Here is a 20,333-nt window from a genome sequence, read left to right on the forward strand (position 1 = left end):
TTGTAGTTCATGGACAGGACTAACCCAGTGTGTTGTAGTTCATGGACAGGACTAACCCAGTGTATTGTAGTTCATGGACAGGACTAACCCCATGGACAGGACTAACCCAGTGTATTGTAGTTCATGGACAGGACTAACCCAGTGTATTGTAGTTCATGGACAGGACTAACCCAGTGTATTGTAGTTCATGGACAGGACTAACCCCATGGACAGGACTAACCCAGTGTATTGTAGTTCATGGACAGGACTAACCCAGTGTATTGTAGTACATGATCAGGACTAACCCCATGGACAGGACTAACCCGGTGTATTGTAGTTCATGGACAGGACTAACCCAGTGTATTGTAGTTCATGGACAGGACTAACCCAGTGTATTGTAGTTCATGGACAGGACTAACCCCATGGACAGGACTAACCCAGTGTATTGTAGTTCATGGACAGGACTAACCCAGTGTATTGTAGTTCATGGACAGGACTAACCCAGTGTATTGTAGTTCATGGACAGGACTAACCCCATGGACAGGACTAACCCAGTGTATTGTAGTTCATGGACAGGACTAACCCAGTGTATTGTAGTTCATGGACAGGACTAACCCAGTGTATTGTAGTTCATGGACAGGACTAACCCAGTGTATTGTAGTTCATGGACAGGACTAACCCAGTGTATTGTAGTTCATGGACAGGACTAACCCAGTGTATTGTAGTTCATGGACAGGACTAACCCAGTGTATTGTAGTTCATGGACAGGACTAACCCAGTGTATTGTAGTCCATGGACAGGACTAACCCAGTGTATTGTAGTTCATGGACAGGACTAACCCAGTGTATTGTAGTTCATGGACAGGACTAACCCAGTGTATTGTAGTCCATGGACAGGACTAACCCAGTGTATTGTAGTACATGATCATGACTAACCCCATGGACAGGACTAACCCGGTGTATTGTAGTTCATGGACAGGACTAACCCAGTGTATTGTAGTTCATGGACAGGACTAACCCCATGGACAGGACTAACCCAGTGTATTGTAGTCCATGGACAGGACTAACCCAGTGTATTGTAGTTCATGGACAGGACTAACCCAGTGTATTGTAGTTCATGGACTGGACTAACCCCATGGACAGGACTAACCCAGTGTATTGTAGTCCATGGACAGGACTAACCCAGTGTATTGTAGTTCATGGACAGGACTAACCCAGTGTATTATAGTTCATGGACAGGACTAACCCGGTGTATTGTAGTTCATGGACAGGACTAACCCAGTGTGTTGTAGTTCATGGACAGGACTAACCCCATGGACAGGACTAACCCAGTGTATTGTAGTCCATGGACAGGACTAACCCAGTGTATTGTAGTTCATGGACAGGACTAACCCAGTGTATTGTAGTTCATGGACAGGACTAACCCCATGGACAGGACTAACCCAGTGTATTGTAGTCCATGGACAGGACTAACCCAGTGTATTGTAGTCCATGGACAGGACTAACCCAGTGTATTATAGTTCATGGACAGGACTAACCCAGTGTATTGTAGTTCATGGACAGGACTAACCCAGTGTATTGTAGTTCATGGACAGGACTAACCCCATGGACAGGACTAACCCAGTGTATTGTAGTTCATGGACAGGACTAACCCAGTGTATTGTAGTTCATGGACAGGACTAACCCAGTGTATTGTAGTTCATGGACAGGACTAACCCAGTGTATTGTAGTTCATGGACAGGACTAACCCAGTGTATTGTAGTTCATGGACAGGACTAACCCAGTGTATTGTAGTTCATGGACAGGACTAACCCGGTGTATTGTAGTTCATGGACAGGACTAACCCAGTGTATTGTAGTTCATGGACAGGACTAACCCAGTGTATTGTAGTTCATGGACAGGACTAACCCAGTGTATTGTAGTTCATGGACAGGACTAACCCAGTGTATTGTAGTTCATGGACAGGACTAACCCAGTGTATTGTAGTTCATGGACAGGACTAACCCAGTGTATTGTAGTTCATGGACAGGACTAACCCCATGGACAGGACTAACCCAGTGTATTGTAGTTCATGGACAGGACTAACCCAGTGTATTGTAGTTCATGGACAGGACTAACCCAGTGTGTTGTAGTTCATGGACAGGACTAACCCAGTGTATTGTAGTTCATGGACAGGACTAACCCCATGGACAGGACTAACCCAGTGTATTGTAGTTCATGGACAGGACTAACCCAGTGTTTTGTAGTTCATGGACAGGACTAACCCGGTGTATTGTAGTTCATGGACAGGACTAACCCAGTGTGTTGTAGTTCATGGACAGGACTAACCCAGTGTATTGTAGTTCATGGACAGGACTAACCCAGTGTGTTGTAGTCCATGGACAGGACTAACCCAGTGTATTGTAGTTCATGGACAGGACTAACCCAGTGTATTGTAGTTCATGGACAGGACTAACCCGGTGTATTGTAGTTCATGGACAGGACTAACCCAGTGTATTGTAGTTCATGGACAGGACTAACCCAGTGTGTTGTAGTTCATGGACAGGACTAACCCAGTGTATTGTAGTTCATGGACAGGACTAACCCAGTGTATTGTAGTTCATGGACAGGACTAACCCCATGGACAGGACTAACCCAGTGTATTGTAGTCCATGGACAGGACTAACCCAGTGTATTGTAGTTCATGGACAGGACTAACCCCATGGACAGGACTAACCCAGTGTATTGTAGTTCATGGACAGGACTAACCCCTTGGACAGGACTAACCCCATGGACAGGACTAACCCAGTGTATTGTATTTCATGGACAGGACTAACCCAGTGTATTGTAGTTCATGGACAGGACTAACCCAGTGTATTGTAGTTCATGGACAGGACTAACCCAGTGTATTGTAGTTCATGGACAGGACTAACCCAGTGTATTGTAGTTCATGGACAGGACTAACCCAGTGTGTTGTAGTTCATGGACAGGACTAACCCAGTGTGTTGTAGTTCATGGACAGGACTAACCCAGTGTATTGTAGTTCATGGACAGGACTAACCCAGTGTATTGTAGTTCATGGACAGGACTAACCCAGTGTGTTGTAGTTCATGGACAGGACTAACCCCATGGATAGGACTAACCCAGTGTATTGTAGTACATGATCAGGACTAACCCCATGGACAGGACTAACCCAGTGTGTTGTAGTTCATGGACAGGACTAACCCGGTGTATTGTAGTTCATGGACAGGACTAACCCCATGGACAGGACTAACCCGGTGTATTGTAGTTCATGGACAGGACTAACCCAGTGTATTGTAGTTCATGGACAGGACTAACCCAGTGTGTTGTAGTTCATGGACAGGACTAACCCCATGGACAGGACTAACCCAGTGTATTGTAGTTCATGGACAGGACTAACCCGGTGTATTGTAGTTCATGGACAGGACTAACCCCATGGACAGGGCTAACCCGGTGTATTGTAGTTCATGGACAGGACTAACCCAGTGTATTGTAGTTCATGGACAGGACTAACCCCATGGACAGGACTAACCCAGTGTATTGTAGTTCATGGACAGGACTAACCCGGTGTATTGTAGTTCATGGACAGGACTAACCCCATGGACAGGACTAACCCAGTGTATTGTTGTTCATGGACAGGACTAACCCAGTGTATTGTAGTTCATGGACAGGACTAACCCAGTGTGTTGTAGTTCATGGACAGGACTAACCCAGTGTATTGTAGTTCATGGACAGGACTAACCCCATGGACAGGACTAACCCAGTGTATTGTAGTTCATGGACAGGACTAACCCAGTGTATTGTAGTTCATGGACAGGACTAACCCAGTGTATTGTAGTTCATGGACAGGACTAACCCAGTGTATTGTAGTTCATGGACAGGACTAACCCCATGGACAGGACTAACCCAGTGTATTGTAGTCCATGGACAGGACTAACCCAGTGTGTTGTAGTTCATGGACAGGACTAACCCAGTGTATTGTAGTTCATGGACAGGACTAACCCCATGGACAGGACTAACCCAGTGTATTGTAGTCCATGGACAGGACTAACCCAGTGTATTGTAGTCCATGGACAGGACTAACCCAGTGTATTATAGTTCATGGACAGGACTAACCCAGTGTATTGTAGTTCATGGACAGGACTAACCCAGTGTATTGTAGTTCATGGACAGGACTAACCCCATGGACAGGACTAACCCAGTGTATTGTAGTTCATGGACAGGACTAACCCAGTGTATTGTAGTTCATGGACAGGACTAACCCAGTGTATTGTAGTTCATGGACAGGACTAACCCAGTGTATTGTAGTTCATGGACAGGACTAACCCAGTGTATTGTAGTTCATGGACAGGACTAACCCAGTGTATTGTAGTTCATGGACAGGACTAACCCGGTGTATTGTAGTTCATGGACAGGACTAACCCAGTGTATTGTAGTTCATGGACAGGACTAACCCAGTGTATTGTAGTTCATGGACAGGACTAACCCAGTGTATTGTAGTTCATGGACAGGACTAACCCAGTGTATTGTAGTTCATGGACAGGACTAACCCAGTGTATTGTAGTTCATGGACAGGACTAACCCAGTGTATTGTAGTTCATGGACAGGACTAACCCCATGGACAGGACTAACCCAGTGTATTGTAGTTCATGGACAGGACTAACCCAGTGTATTGTAGTTCATGGACAGGACTAACCCAGTGTGTTGTAGTTCATGGACAGGACTAACCCAGTGTATTGTAGTTCATGGACAGGACTAACCCCATGGACAGGACTAACCCAGTGTATTGTAGTTCATGGACAGGACTAACCCAGTGTTTTGTAGTTCATGGACAGGACTAACCCGGTGTATTGTAGTTCATGGACAGGACTAACCCAGTGTGTTGTAGTTCATGGACAGGACTAACCCAGTGTATTGTAGTTCATGGACAGGACTAACCCAGTGTGTTGTAGTCCATGGACAGGACTAACCCAGTGTATTGTAGTTCATGGACAGGACTAACCCAGTGTATTGTAGTTCATGGACAGGACTAACCCGGTGTATTGTAGTTCATGGACAGGACTAACCCAGTGTATTGTAGTTCATGGACAGGACTAACCCAGTGTGTTGTAGTTCATGGACAGGACTAACCCAGTGTATTGTAGTTCATGGACAGGACTAACCCAGTGTATTGTAGTTCATGGACAGGACTAACCCCATGGACAGGACTAACCCAGTGTATTGTAGTCCATGGACAGGACTAACCCAGTGTATTGTAGTTCATGGACAGGACTAACCCCATGGACAGGACTAACCCAGTGTATTGTAGTTCATGGACAGGACTAACCCCTTGGACAGGACTAACCCCATGGACAGGACTAACCCAGTGTATTGTATTTCATGGACAGGACTAACCCAGTGTATTGTAGTTCATGGACAGGACTAACCCAGTGTATTGTAGTTCATGGACAGGACTAACCCAGTGTATTGTAGTTCATGGACAGGACTAACCCAGTGTATTGTAGTTCATGGACAGGACTAACCCAGTGTGTTGTAGTTCATGGACAGGACTAACCCAGTGTGTTGTAGTTCATGGACAGGACTAACCCAGTGTATTGTAGTTCATGGACAGGACTAACCCAGTGTATTGTAGTTCATGGACAGGACTAACCCAGTGTGTTGTAGTTCATGGACAGGACTAACCCCATGGATAGGACTAACCCAGTGTATTGTAGTACATGATCAGGACTAACCCCATGGACAGGACTAACCCAGTGTGTTGTAGTTCATGGACAGGACTAACCCGGTGTATTGTAGTTCATGGACAGGACTAACCCCATGGACAGGACTAACCCGGTGTATTGTAGTTCATGGACAGGACTAACCCAGTGTATTGTAGTTCATGGACAGGACTAACCCAGTGTGTTGTAGTTCATGGACAGGACTAACCCCATGGACAGGACTAACCCAGTGTATTGTAGTTCATGGACAGGACTAACCCGGTGTATTGTAGTTCATGGACAGGACTAACCCCATGGACAGGGCTAACCCGGTGTATTGTAGTTCATGGACAGGACTAACCCAGTGTATTGTAGTTCATGGACAGGACTAACCCCATGGACAGGACTAACCCAGTGTATTGTAGTTCATGGACAGGACTAACCCGGTGTATTGTAGTTCATGGACAGGACTAACCCCATGGACAGGACTAACCCAGTGTATTGTTGTTCATGGACAGGACTAACCCAGTGTATTGTAGTTCATGGACAGGACTAACCCAGTGTGTTGTAGTTCATGGACAGGACTAACCCAGTGTATTGTAGTTCATGGACAGGACTAACCCCATGGACAGGACTAACCCAGTGTATTGTAGTTCATGGACAGGACTAACCCAGTGTATTGTAGTTCATGGACAGGACTAACCCAGTGTATTGTAGTTCATGGACAGGACTAACCCAGTGTATTGTAGTTCATGGACAGGACTAACCCCATGGACAGGACTAACCCAGTGTATTGTAGTCCATGGACAGGACTAACCCAGTGTGTTGTAGTTCATGGACAGGACTAACCCAGTGTATTGTAGTTCATGGACAGGACTAACCCCATGGACAGGACTAACCCAGTGTATTGTAGTTCATGGACAGGACTAACCCGGTGTATTGTAGTTCATGGACAGGACTAACCCGGTGTATTGTAGTTCATGGACAGGACTAACCCCATGGACAGGACTAACCCAGTGTATTGTAGTTCATGGACAGGACTAACCCGGTGTATTGTAGTTCATGGACAGGACTAACCCCATGGACAGGACTAACCCAGTGTATTGTAGTTCATGGACAGGACTAACCCGGTGTATTGTAGTTCATGGACAGGACTAACCCCATGGACAGGACTAACCCAGTGTATTGTAGTTCATGGACAGGCCTAACCCAGTGTATTGTAGTTCATGGACAGGACTAACCCAGTGTATTGTAGTTCATGGACAGGACTAACCCGGTGTATTGTAGTTCATGGACAGGACTAACCCAGTGTATTGTAGTTCATGGACAGGACTAACCCGGTGTATTGTAGTTCATGGACAGGACTAACCCCATGGACAGGACTAACCCGGTGTATTGTAGTTCATGGACAGGACTAACCCGGTGTATTGTAGTTCATGGACAGGACTAACCCCATGGACAGGACTAACCCAGTGTATTGTAGTTCATGGACAGGACTAACCCCATGGACAGGACTAACCCAGTGTATTGTAGTTCATGGACAGGACTAACCCCATGGACAGAACTAACCCAGTGTATTGTAGTTCATGGACAGGACTAACCCCATGGACAGGACTAACCCAGTGTATTGTAGTCCATGGACAGGACTAACCCAGTGTATTGTAGTTCATGGACAGGACTAACCCAGTGTATTGTAGTTTTTGGACTGGACTAACCCCATGGACAGGACTAACCCAGTGTATTGTAGTCCATGGACAGGACTAACCCAGTGTATTGTAGTTCATGGACAGGACTAACCCAGTGTATTATAGTTCATGGACAGGACTAACCCGGTGTATTGTAGTTCATGGACAGGACTAACCCAGTGTGTTGTAGTTCATGGACAGGACTAACCCCATGGACAGGACTAACCCAGTGTATTGTAGTCCATGGACAGGACTAACCCAGTGTATTGTAGTTCATGGACAGGACTAACCCAGTGTATTGTAGTTCATGGACAGGACTAACCCCATGGACAGGACTAACCCAGTGTATTGTAGTCCATGGACAGGACTAACCCAGTGTATTGTAGTCCATGGACAGGACTAACCCAGTGTATTATAGTTCATGGACAGGACTAACCCAGTGTATTGTAGTTCATGGACAGGACTAACCCAGTGTATTGTAGTTCATGGACAGGACTAACCCCATGGACAGGACTAACCCAGTGTATTGTAGTTCATGGACAGGACTAACCCAGTGTATTGTAGTTCATGGACAGGACTAACCCAGTGTATTGTAGTTCATGGACAGGACTAACCCAGTGTATTGTAGTTCATGGACAGGACTAACCCAGTGTATTGTAGTTCATGGACAGGACTAACCCAGTGTATTGTAGTTCATGGACAGGACTAACCCGGTGTATTGTAGTTCATGGACAGGACTAACCCAGTGTATTGTAGTTCATGGACAGGACTAACCCAGTGTATTGTAGTTCATGGACAGGACTAACCCAGTGTATTGTAGTTCATGGACAGGACTAACCCAGTGTATTGTAGTTCATGGACAGGACTAACCCAGTGTATTGTAGTTCATGGACAGGACTAACCCAGTGTATTGTAGTTCATGGACAGGACTAACCCAGTGTATTGTAGTTCATGGACAGGACTAACCCAGTGTATTGTAGTTCATGGACAGGACTAACCCCATGGACAGGACTAACCCAGTGTATTGTAGTTCATGGACAGGACTAACCCAGTGTATTGTAGTTCATGGACAGGACTAACCCAGTGTGTTGTAGTTCATGGACAGGACTAACCCAGTGTATTGTAGTTCATGGACAGGACTAACCCCATGGACAGGACTAACCCAGTGTATTGTAGTTCATGGACAGGACTAACCCAGTGTTTTGTAGTTCATGGACAGGACTAACCCAGTGTATTGTAGTTCATGGACAGGACTAACCCAGTGTGTTGTAGTTCATGGACAGGACTAACCCAGTGTATTGTAGTTCATGGACAGGACTAACCCAGTGTGTTGTAGTCCATGGACAGGACTAACCCAGTGTATTGTAGTTCATGGACAGGACTAACCCAGTGTATTGTAGTTCATGGACAGGACTAACCCGGTGTATTGTAGTTCATGGACAGGACTAACCCAGTGTATTGTAGTTCATGGACAGGACTAACCCAGTGTGTTGTAGTTCATGGACAGGACTAACCCAGTGTATTGTAGTTCATGGACAGGACTAACCCAGTGTATTGTAGTTCATGGACAGGACTAACCCCATGGACAGGACTAACCCAGTGTATTGTAGTCCATGGACAGGACTAACCCAGTGTATTGTAGTTCATGGACAGGACTAACCCCATGGACAGGACTAACCCAGTGTATTGTAGTTCATGGACAGGACTAACCCCTTGGACAGGACTAACCCCATGGACAGGACTAACCCAGTGTATTGTATTTCATGGACAGGACTAACCCAGTGTATTGTAGTTCATGGACAGGACTAACCCAGTGTATTGTAGTTCATGGACAGGACTAACCCAGTGTATTGTAGTTCATGGACAGGACTAACCCAGTGTATTGTAGTTCATGGACAGGACTAACCCAGTGTGTTGTAGTTCATGGACAGGACTAACCCAGTGTGTTGTAGTTCATGGACAGGACTAACCCAGTGTATTGTAGTTCATGGACAGGACTAACCCAGTGTATTGTAGTTCATGGACAGGACTAACCCAGTGTGTTGTAGTTCATGGACAGGACTAACCCCATGGATAGGACTAACCCAGTGTATTGTAGTACATGATCAGGACTAACCCCATGGACAGGACTAACCCAGTGTGTTGTAGTTCATGGACAGGACTAACCCGGTGTATTGTAGTTCATGGACAGGACTAACCCCATGGACAGGACTAACCCGGTGTATTGTAGTTCATGGACAGGACTAACCCAGTGTATTGTAGTTCATGGACAGGACTAACCCAGTGTGTTGTAGTTCATGGACAGGACTAACCCCATGGACAGGACTAACCCAGTGTATTGTAGTTCATGGACAGGACTAACCCGGTGTATTGTAGTTCATGGACAGGACTAACCCCATGGACAGGACTAACCCGGTGTATTGTAGTTCATGGACAGGACTAACCCAGTGTATTGTAGTTCATGGACAGGACTAACCCCATGGACAGGACTAACCCAGTGTATTGTAGTTCATGGACAGGACTAACCCGGTGTATTGTAGTTCATGGACAGGACTAACCCCATGGACAGGACTAACCCAGTGTATTGTTGTTCATGGACAGGACTAACCCAGTGTATTGTAGTTCATGGACAGGACTAACCCAGTGTGTTGTAGTTCATGGACAGGACTAACCCAGTGTATTGTAGTTCATGGACAGGACTAACCCCATGGACAGGACTAACCCAGTGTATTGTAGTTCATGGACAGGACTAACCCAGTGTATTGTAGTTCATGGACAGGACTAACCCAGTGTATTGTAGTTCATGGACAGGACTAACCCAGTGTATTGTAGTTCATGGACAGGACTAACCCAGTGTATTGTAGTTCATGGACAGGACTAACCCAGTGTATTGTAGTTCATGGACAGGACTAACCCCATGGACAGGACTAACCCAGTGTATTGTAGTCCATGGACAGGACTAACCCAGTGTGTTGTAGTTCATGGACAGGACTAACCCAGTGTATTGTAGTTCATGGACAGGACTAACCCCATGGACAGGACTAACCCAGTGTATTGTAGTTCATGGACAGGACTAACCCGGTGTATTGTAGTTCATGGACAGGACTAACCCGGTGTATTGTAGTTCATGGACAGGACTAACCCCATGGACAGGACTAACCCAGTGTATTGTAGTTCATGGACAGGACTAACCCGGTGTATTGTAGTTCATGGACAGGACTAATCCCATGGACAGGACTAACCCAGTGTATTGTAGTTCATGGACAGGACTAACCCGGTGTATTGTAGTTCATGGACAGGACTAACCCCATGGACAGGACTAACCCAGTGTATTGTAGTTCATGGACAGGCCTAACCCAGTGTATTGTAGTTCATGGACAGGACTAACCCAGTGTATTGTAGTTCATGGACAGGACTAACCCGGTGTATTGTAGTTCATGGACAGGACTAACCCGGTGTATTGTAGTTCATGGACAGGACTAACCCCATGGACAGGACTAACCCAGTGTATTGTAGTTCATGGACAGGACTAACCCAGTGTATTGTAGTTCATGGACAGGACTAACCCGGTGTATTGTAGTTCATGGACAGGACTAACCCCATGGACAGGACTAACCCAGTGTATTGTAGTTCATGGACAGGACTAACCCAGTGTATTGTAGTTCATGGACAGGACTAACCCAGTGTATTGTAGTTCATGGACAGGACTAACCCGGTGTATTGTAGTTCATGGACAGGACTAACCCCATGGACAGGACTAACCCAGTGTATTGTAGTTCATGGACAGGACTAACCCGGTGTATTGTAGTTCATGGACAGGACTAACCCGGTGTATTGTAGTTCATGGACAGGACTAACCCCATGGACAGGACTAACCCAGTGTATTGTAGTTCATGGACAGGACTAACCCAGTGTATTGTAGTTCATGGCCAGGACTAACCCGGTGTATTGTAGTTCATGGACAGGACTAACCCCATGGACAGGACTAACCCAGTGTATTGTAGTTCATGGACAGGACTAACCCAGTGTATTGTAGTTCATGGACAGGACTAACCCAGTGTATTGTAGTTCATGGACAGGACTAACCCGGTGTATTGTAGTTCATGGACAGGACTAACCCCATGGACAGGACTAACCCGGTGTATTGTAGTTCATGGACAGGACTAACCCGGTGTATTGTAGTTCATGGACAGGACTAACCCCATGGACAGGACTAACCCAGTGTATTGTAGTTCATGGACAGGACTAACCCCATGGACAGGACTAACCCAGTGTATTGTAGTTCATGGACAGGACTAACCCCATGGACAGAACTAACCCAGTGTATTGTAGTTCATGGACAGGACTAACCCCATGGACAGGACTAACCCAGTGTATTGTAGTTCATGGACAGGACTAACCCCATGGACAGGACTAACCCAGTGTATTGTAGTTCATGGACAGGACTAACCCAGTGTATTGTAGTTCATGGACAGGACTAACCCAGTGTATTGTAGTTCATGGACAGGACTAACCCCATGGACAGGACTAACCCAGTGTATTGTAGTTCATGGACAGGACTAACCCCATGGACAGAACTAACCCAGTGTATTGTAGTTCATGGACAGGACTAACCCCATGGACAGGACTAACCCAGTGTATTGTAGTTCATGGACAGGACTAACCCAGTGTATTGTAGTTCATGGACAGGACTAACCCCATGGACAGGACTAACCCAGTGTATTGTAGTTCATGGACAGGACTAACCCAGTGTATTGTAGTTCATGGACAGGACTAACCCAGTGTGTTGTAGTTCATGGACAGGACTAACCCCATGGACAGGACTAACCCAGTGTATTGTAGTTCATGGACAGGACTAACCCAGTGTATTGTAGTTCATGGACAGGACTAACCCAGTGTATTGTAGTTCATGGACAGGACTAACCCCATGGACAGGACTAACCCAGTGTATTGTAGTTCATGGACAGGACTAACCCAGTGTATTGTAGTTCATGGACAGGACTAACCCCATGGACAGGACTAACCCAGTGTATTGTATTTCATGGACAGGACTAACCCCATGGACAGGACTAACCCGGTGTATTGTAGTTCATGGACAGGACTAACCCCATGGACAGGACTAACCCAGTGTATTGTAGTTCATGGACAGGACTAACCCGGTGTATTGTAGTTCATGGACAGGACTAACCCCATGGACAGGACTAACCCAGTGTATTGTAGTTCATGGACAGGACTAACCCAGTGTATTGTAGTTCATGGACAGGACTAACCCCATGGACAGGACTAACCCAGTGTATTGTAGTTCATGGACAGGACTAACCCCATGGACAAGCATATGGAGGTGATGTTCAACACATATGGGATGGCAGCAGCACCGGCAGCACCACAGATGTTTGGCAACGCGGGCAGAGAACACATGGAGAAATACGGTAAACATGATGGTGTGCGTGCACATGTGTACAGTACCTTATGAAGTGTGTTGTTGGTGGTGTTCTCAGCCTTTTCTTTCATCTGGATGATACACCATGTAGTGCGTGACTGTGGAACTCTGGGAAGTCTGTCATTGAATAGTTAAGTGTATTAATTCCCGGGACTCTTCCAGGTACTACACCAGAGCACTTTGCTAAAATCGCATGGAAGAACCACAAGCATTCCACCAACAACCCGTAAGACTGCAACCATCAACTCTTTAACACACAGAAGGCCTGGTCATTAGAAATTACCTTCTTTGACCAATCCAATGATCAATGTTTTCATGACAACTGTGTGTGTGTGTGTGTGTGTGTGTGTGTGTGATAACAGGTACTCTCAGTTCCAGGATGAGTACAGTCTGGACCAGGTCAAACAGTCCAGGAAGGTGTTTGAGTTCCTTACTCTTCTCCAGTGTTGGTAAGGAGTCCCACTATCTCTCTGGAGCAGTGTTTCCCCTACCAGAAGATAGGCAGAGTGGGGCAGCCCTCCCTGACCTCCACCTCTATAGAGTTTGGCTTTATTTGATTACAATTAAACATTTTGGTGTTAAGGACCAGGGTGTTGCTTTGGGGGCTTTTGCACTCTGGCAGGAAAAAGTATCTATGGGACACTAACATTGTCGCCCCCCCCCCCCCCCCCCCCCAGTCCTACCTCTGACGGTGCAGGGGCAGCTGTCCTGGCCAGTGAGGGCTTTGTGAGGCGCCATGGTCTAGAGCACCAGGCGGTGGAGATCTTAGCCCAGGAGATGGTCACGGACCTCGCAACTACCTTCGAAGACAATAGCTGCATGAAGATGGTGAGAGGGGACATAAAGCTGTTCAAAAGTATCCAACAACTTTTAAATGCAGAACAACAAAAAGATAGTGACTTATTGTGTTGTTTCCTGTTAGGTTGGATACGACATGACCTCCCTGGCAGCCAAGAAGTGTTTTGAGACAGCGGGTCTGAAACCCAGTGACGTCAATGTGATCGAGCTACACGACTGTTTCTCTGCCAACGAGCTGATCACGTACGAGGCTCTGGGGTTGTGCCCAGAGGGTGAGTCTGACCCTACCAATCTACCGCCTATTTCTAGCCACATAAAAGTAGCATTGTTAATTCTCTAGAATGTGTTTTTATTTAAAATAATATATAGAATTGCCTTTTATTTGTTTTTCACTGTTTCTGATTTGTTCAGTTCAATGTTTTTACTATAGTTGAATTATTCATATATTTTTTTGAATGAGAGGCCATCTTGTGCCTATTTGATCTCATGTCATACTCCTGTCATAAACATAATGAGTTTTACCCCCTGGTTGTGTTCCCTTAGCATTCTGAGTTTTACCCCCTGGTTGTGTTCCCTTAGCGTTCTGAGTTTTACCCCCTGGCTGTGTTCCCTTAGCATTCTGAGTTTTACCCCCTGGTTGTGTTCCCTTAGCGTTCTGAGTTTTACCCCCTGGTTGTGTTCCCTTAGCATTCTGAGTTTTACCCCCTGGCTGTGTTCCCTTAGCATAATGAGTTTTACCCCCTGGTTGTGTTCCCTTAGCATTCTGAGTTTTACCCCTGGCTGTGTTCCCTTAGCATTCTGAGTTTTACCCCCTGGTTGTGTTCCCTTAGCATAATGAGTTTTACCCCTGGCTGTGTTCCCTTAGCATTCTGAGTTTTACCCCCTGGCTGTGTTCCCTTAGCATTCTGAGTTTTACCCCCCTGGTTGTGTTCCCTTAGCATTCTGAGTTTTACCCCCCTGGCTGTGTTCCCTTAGCATTCTGAGTTTTACCCCCCTGGCTGTGTTCCCTTAGCATTCTGAGTTTTACCCCCTGGTTGTGTTCCCTTAGCATAATGAGTTTTACCCCCTGGCTGTGTTCCCTTAGCATAATGAGTTTTACCCCCTGGTTGTGTTCCCTTAGCATAATGAGTTTTACCCCCTGGTTGTGTTCCCTTAGCATTCTGAGTTTTACCCCCTGGTTGTGTTCCCTTAGCGTTCTGAGTTTTACCCCCTGGTTGTGTTCCCTTAGCATTCTGAGTTTTACCCCCCTGGTTGTGTTCCCTTAGCATTCTGAGTTTTACCCCCTGGCTGTGTTCCCTTAGCATTCTGAGTTTTACCCCTGGTTGTGTTCCCTTAGCATTCTGAGTTTTACCCTCTGGTTGTGTTCCCTTATCATTCTGAGTTTTACCCCCTGGTTGTGTTCCCTTAGCATTCTGAGTTTTACCCTCTAGTTGTGTTCCCTTAGCATTCTGAGTTTTACCCCCTGGTTGTGTTCCCTTAGCATTCTGAGTTTTACCCTCTAGTTGTGTTCCCTTAGCATTCTGAGTTTTACCCCCTGGCTGTGTTCCCTTAGCATTCTGAGTTTTACCCCCTGTTTGTGTTCCCTTAGCATTCTGAGTTTTACCCCCTGGCTGTGTTCCCTTAGCATTCCGTTCTGTTTTACCTTTGTACCACACTTTGTGACTGTCTGCCTGTAGGCCAACATGAAAAGCGCTTTAAAGATCAAAGGTATTATATTATTTAATGTATCACTGTTCTATGTTCCTAGGTAAGGCTGGAGAGCTGATAGACAGAGGAGACAACACGTACGGAGGCCAGTGGGTGGTCAACCCCAGCGGAGGACTCATCTCTAAAGGACACCCTCTGGGAGCCACAGGTAATAATAACTATGACCAAGTGACCTCTAACCCCTGACCCTTCTCGCCGTCACAAGTCAGCACAAACACTTGCTGCTGACCCCATAACCCCTGACCTCGTAACCCTTGACCCCTCTAAGAGCTACAGGTAAACAACACCAACCATCTCCTGCTGACCCAGTGACTTCATCATCCTCCTAATCCAACAACAAATTTTGTATGCAACAAATTAATGTTGAAAAAACTACATTATAGATTAAGATGGAATCTGAATGTGTGATGTGACTGTATTTCAGTCATGACCACCAGAGGGCAGTAGTCTCCTGAGAAAGTCAGTAACTCCCACAAAAGCCTTTATCCACGCTTTTTGCCTGTAACACACAGACAGGAAGTGACATCCTGAGTAGTCCCAGGAGGATATTGAACTGTGTGCTAGGTTGATTCCTGTCATTACCTTCTTGCCCTTTGTGCTGTTGTCTATGCCCAATAATGTTTGTACCATGTTTTGTGTTGCTACTATGTTACATGGACTCACTCTGTGTGAAATAATAGGAGTTGACATGAGTTTTTAATAACTAACCCTTCCTCTGTCCCCCATACAACATATGTAAAATCCCTCCGTCTAGTATTGAATTTCAAGCGCAGATTCAACCACAAAGACCAGGGAGCTTTCCGAAAGCCTCATACAGAAAGGCGGTGATTGGTAGATGGGTAACAATTATAAATCAGACACTGATTATCTTTAAGCATGATCAAGTTCATATTTATGCTGTGGATGATGTATTAAACCACCCAGATACAAAGATACAGTCATCCTTCTGAACTGAGCTGCAGGACAGGAAGGAAACTGGGTTGTCACCATGAGGCTTTTGGTGATTTTAAAACCACTACAGAGTTCAATGTCTGTAATGGGAGAAAACTGAGGATGGATCAACAACATTGTAGTGACTCCACAATAATGACCTAAATGACAGAGTGAAAAGAATAATACAAATCTACATAATATAAATATTCCAAAACATGCTTATGTATGCAACCAGGCACTAAAGTAATACAGCAAAGGAATATACGTTTTGGCCTAAATGCGAAGCCTAATGTTTGGGATAAATCCAACGCATCACTGAGTAACTGCCTCCTTATTTCCAAGCATGTTGGTGGCTGCATCATGCTATGGGTATGCTTGACATTGGCAAAGACTGGGGAGTTTTTCAGGATGAAAAGAAACAGAATGGAGCTAAGCACAGGCAAAATCCTAGAGGAAAACCTGGTTCAGTCTGCTTTCCACCAGACACTGGGAGACAAATTAATCTTTCAGCACGACAATAACCTTCAACACAAAGCCACAATTACGCTGGAGCTGCTTACCAAGAAGACAGTGAAGTGTTCTGGGTGGCCAAGTAACAGGTTTGTATTAAATCTGCATAAAAATCTATGGCAAGACTTGAAAATTGCTGTCTAGCCATGATCCCCAACATCTTGACAGAGCTTGAAGAATTACGAAAAGAATAAAGGGCAAGTATAGTAATCTCTGCCAAAGCTGTTATGAGACTTACCCAGAGTAACTCACAGCTGTAATCACTGCCAAAGCTGTTATGAGACTTACCCAGAGTGACTCACAGCTGTAATCTCTGCCAAAGCTGTTATGAGACTTACCCAGAGTAACTCACAGCTGTAATCACTGCCAAAGCTGTTATGAGACTTACCCAGAGTGACTCACAGCTGTAATCACTGCCAAAGCTGTTATGAGACTTACCCAGAGTGACTCACAGCTGTAATCTCTGCCAAAGCTGTTATGAGACTTACCCAGAGTAACTCACAGCTGTAATCACTGCCAAAGCTGTTATGAGACTTACCCAGAGTAACTCACAGCTGTAATCACTGCCAAAGCTGTTATGAGACTTACCCAGAGTGACTCACAGCTGTAATCTCTGCCAAAGCTGTTATGAGACTTACCCAGAGTGACTCACAGCTGTAATTGCTGCCAAAGCTGTTATGAGACTTACCAAGAGTAACTCACAGCTGTAATCTCTGCCAAAGCTGTTATGAGACTTACCCAGAGTAACTCACAGCTGTAATCACTGCCAAAGCTGTTATGAGACTTACCCAGAGTGACTCACAGCTGTAATCGCTGCCAAAGCTGTTATGAGACTTACCCAGAGTAACTCACAGCTGTAATCACTGCCAAAGCTGTTATGAGACTTACCCAGAGTAACTCACAGCTGTAATCTCTGCCAAAGCTGTTATGAGACTTACCCAGAGTAACTCACAGCTGTAATCACTGCCAAAGCTGTTATGAGACTTACCCAGAGTAACTCACAGCTGTAATCTCTGCCAAAGCTGTTATGAGATTTACCCAGAGTGACTCACAGCTGTAATCTCTGCCAAAGCTGTTATGAGACTTACCCAGAGTAACTCACAGCTGTAATCACTGCCAAAGCTGTTATGAGACTTACCCAGAGTGACTCACAGCTGTAATCTCTGCCAAAGCTGTTATGAGACTTACCCAGAGTGACTCACAGCTGTAATTGCTGCCAAAGCTGTTATGAGACTTACCCAGAGTAACTCACAGCTGTAATCTCTGCCAAAGCTGTTATGAGACTTACCCAGAGTGACTCACAGCTGTAATCACTGCCAAAGCTGTTATGAGACTTACCCAGAGTGACTCACAGCTGTAATCACTGCCAAAGCTGTTATGAGACTTACCCAGAGTGACTCACAGCTGTAATCTCTGCCAAAGCTGTTATGAGACTTACCCAGAGTGACTCACAGCTGTAATTGCTGCCAAAGCTGTTATGAGACTTACCAAGAGTAACTCACAGCTGTAATCTCTGCCAAAGCTGTTATGAGACTTACCCAGAGTGACTCACAGCTGTAATCTCTGCCAAAGCTGTTATGAGACTTACCCAGAGTAACTCACAGCTGTAATCACTGCCAAAGCTGTTATGAGACTTACCCAGAGTGACTCACAGCTGTAATCGCTGCCAAAGCTGTTATGAGACTTACCCAGAGTGACTCACAGCTGTAATCTCTGCCAAAGCTGTTATGAGACTTACCCAGAGTAACTCACAGCTGTAATCACTGCCAAAGCTGTTATGAGACTTACCCAGAGTAACTCACAGCTGTAATCTCTGCCAAAGCTGTTATGAGACTTACCCAGAGTGACTCACAGCTGTAATCTCTGCCAAAGCTGTTATGAGACTTACCCAGAGTAACTCACAGCTGTAATCACTGCCAAAGCTGTTATGAGACTTACCCAGAGTGACTCACAGCTGTAATCTCTGCCAAAGCTGTTATGAGACTTACCCAGAGTGACTCACAGCTGTAATTGCTGCCAAAGCTGTTATGAGACTTACCCAGAGTAACTCACAGCTGTAATCTCTGCCAAAGCTGTTATGAGACTTACCCAGAGTGACTCACAGCTGTAATCACTGCCAAAGCTGTTATGAGACTTACCCAGAGTAACTCACAGCTGTAATCTCTGCCAAAGCTGTTATGAGATTTACCCAGAGTGACTCACAGCTGTAATCTCTGCCAAAGCTGTTATGAGACTTACCCAGAGTGACTCACAGCTGTAATCGCTGCCAAAGCTGTTATGAGACTTACCCAGAGTGACTCACAGCTGTAATCACTGCCAAAGCTGTTATGAGACTTACCCAGAGTAACTCACAGCTGTAATCTCTGCCAAAGCTGTTATGAGACTTACCCAGAGTGACTCACAGCTGTAATCGCTGCCAAAGCTGTTATGAGACTTACCCAGAGTGACTCACAGCTGTAATCACTGCCAAAGCTGTTATGAGACTTACCCAGAGTGACTCACAGCTGTAATCACTGCCAAAGCTGTTATGAGACTTACCCAGAGTAACTCACAGCTGTAATCGCTGCCAAAGCTGTTATGAGACTTACCCAGAGTGACTCACAGCTGTAATCGCTGCCAAAGCTGTTATGAGACTTACCCAGAGTAACTCACAGCTGTAATCTCTGCCAAAGCTGTTATGAGACTTACCCAGAGTAACTCACAGCTGTAATCGCTGCCAAAGCTGTTATGAGACTTACCCAGAGTAACTCACAGCTGTAATCACTGCCAAAGCTGTTATGAGACTTACCCAGAGTGACTCACAGCTGTAATCACTGCCAAAGCTGTTATGAGACTTACCCAGAGTGACTCACAGCTGTAATCACTGCCAAAGCTGTTATGAGACTTACCCAGAGTGACTCACAGCTGTAATTGCTGCCAAAGCTGTTATGAGACTTACCCAGAGTGACTCACAGCTGTAATCACTGCCAAAGCTGTTATGAGACTTACCCAGAGTAACTCACAGCTGTAATCGCTGCCAAAGCTGTTATGAGACTTACCCAGAGTGACTCACAGCTGTAATCACTGCCAAAGCTGTTTTGAGACTTACCCAGAGTGACTCACAGCTGTAATCACTGCCAAAGCTGTTATGAGACTTACCCAGAGTGACTCACAGCTGTAATCACTGCCAAAGCTGTTATGAGACTTACCCAGAGTGACTCACAGCTGTAATCACTGCCAAAGCTGTTATGAGACTTACCCAGAGTGACTCACAGCTGTAATCACTGCCAAAGCTGTTATGAGACTTACCCAGAGTGACTCACAGCTGTAATCACTGCCAAAGCTGTTATGAGACTTACCCAGAGTGACTCACAGCTGTAATCACTGCCAAAGCTGTTATGAGACTTACCCAGAGTGACTCACAGCTGTAATCACTGCCAAAGCTGTTATGAGACTTACCCAGAGTGACTCACAGCTGTAATTGCTGCCAAAGCTGTTATGAGACTTACCCAGAGTGACTCACAGCTGTAATCACTGCCAAAGCTGTTATGAGACTTACCCAGAGTGACTCACAGCTGTAATCACTGCCAAAGCTGTTATGAGA

At 45.7% G+C, this 20,333-nt stretch overlaps 1 protein-coding gene across 2 annotated transcripts in view; it reads left to right on the top strand.

Annotated features, from left to right (window-relative positions):
• The window catches only part of LOC139387085 (sterol carrier protein 2a), a 47,406-nt gene that overhangs the window by 14,228 nt on the left and 12,845 nt on the right, over positions 1 to 20,333 (top strand). For both annotated transcript variants that reach the window (XR_011629124.1, XM_071133078.1), the window contains exons 6-11: positions 12,665 to 12,791; positions 12,965 to 13,028; positions 13,165 to 13,251; positions 13,480 to 13,630; positions 13,725 to 13,872; positions 15,348 to 15,455. Coding sequence is in view for 1 of the 2 variants with exons in the window: in XM_071133078.1 (XP_070989179.1) it covers positions 12,665 to 12,791; positions 12,965 to 13,028; positions 13,165 to 13,251; positions 13,480 to 13,630; positions 13,725 to 13,872; positions 15,348 to 15,455 (685 nt within the window). In the remaining variant the exon portion in view is untranslated. The remainder of the gene's footprint in view (positions 1 to 12,664; positions 12,792 to 12,964; positions 13,029 to 13,164; positions 13,252 to 13,479; positions 13,631 to 13,724; positions 13,873 to 15,347; positions 15,456 to 20,333) is intronic.

Source organism: Oncorhynchus clarkii, chromosome 28 (assembly GCF_045791955.1).
Source record: "Oncorhynchus clarkii lewisi isolate Uvic-CL-2024 chromosome 28, UVic_Ocla_1.0, whole genome shotgun sequence".
NCBI classification, from domain to species: domain Eukaryota; kingdom Metazoa; phylum Chordata; class Actinopteri; order Salmoniformes; family Salmonidae; genus Oncorhynchus; species Oncorhynchus clarkii.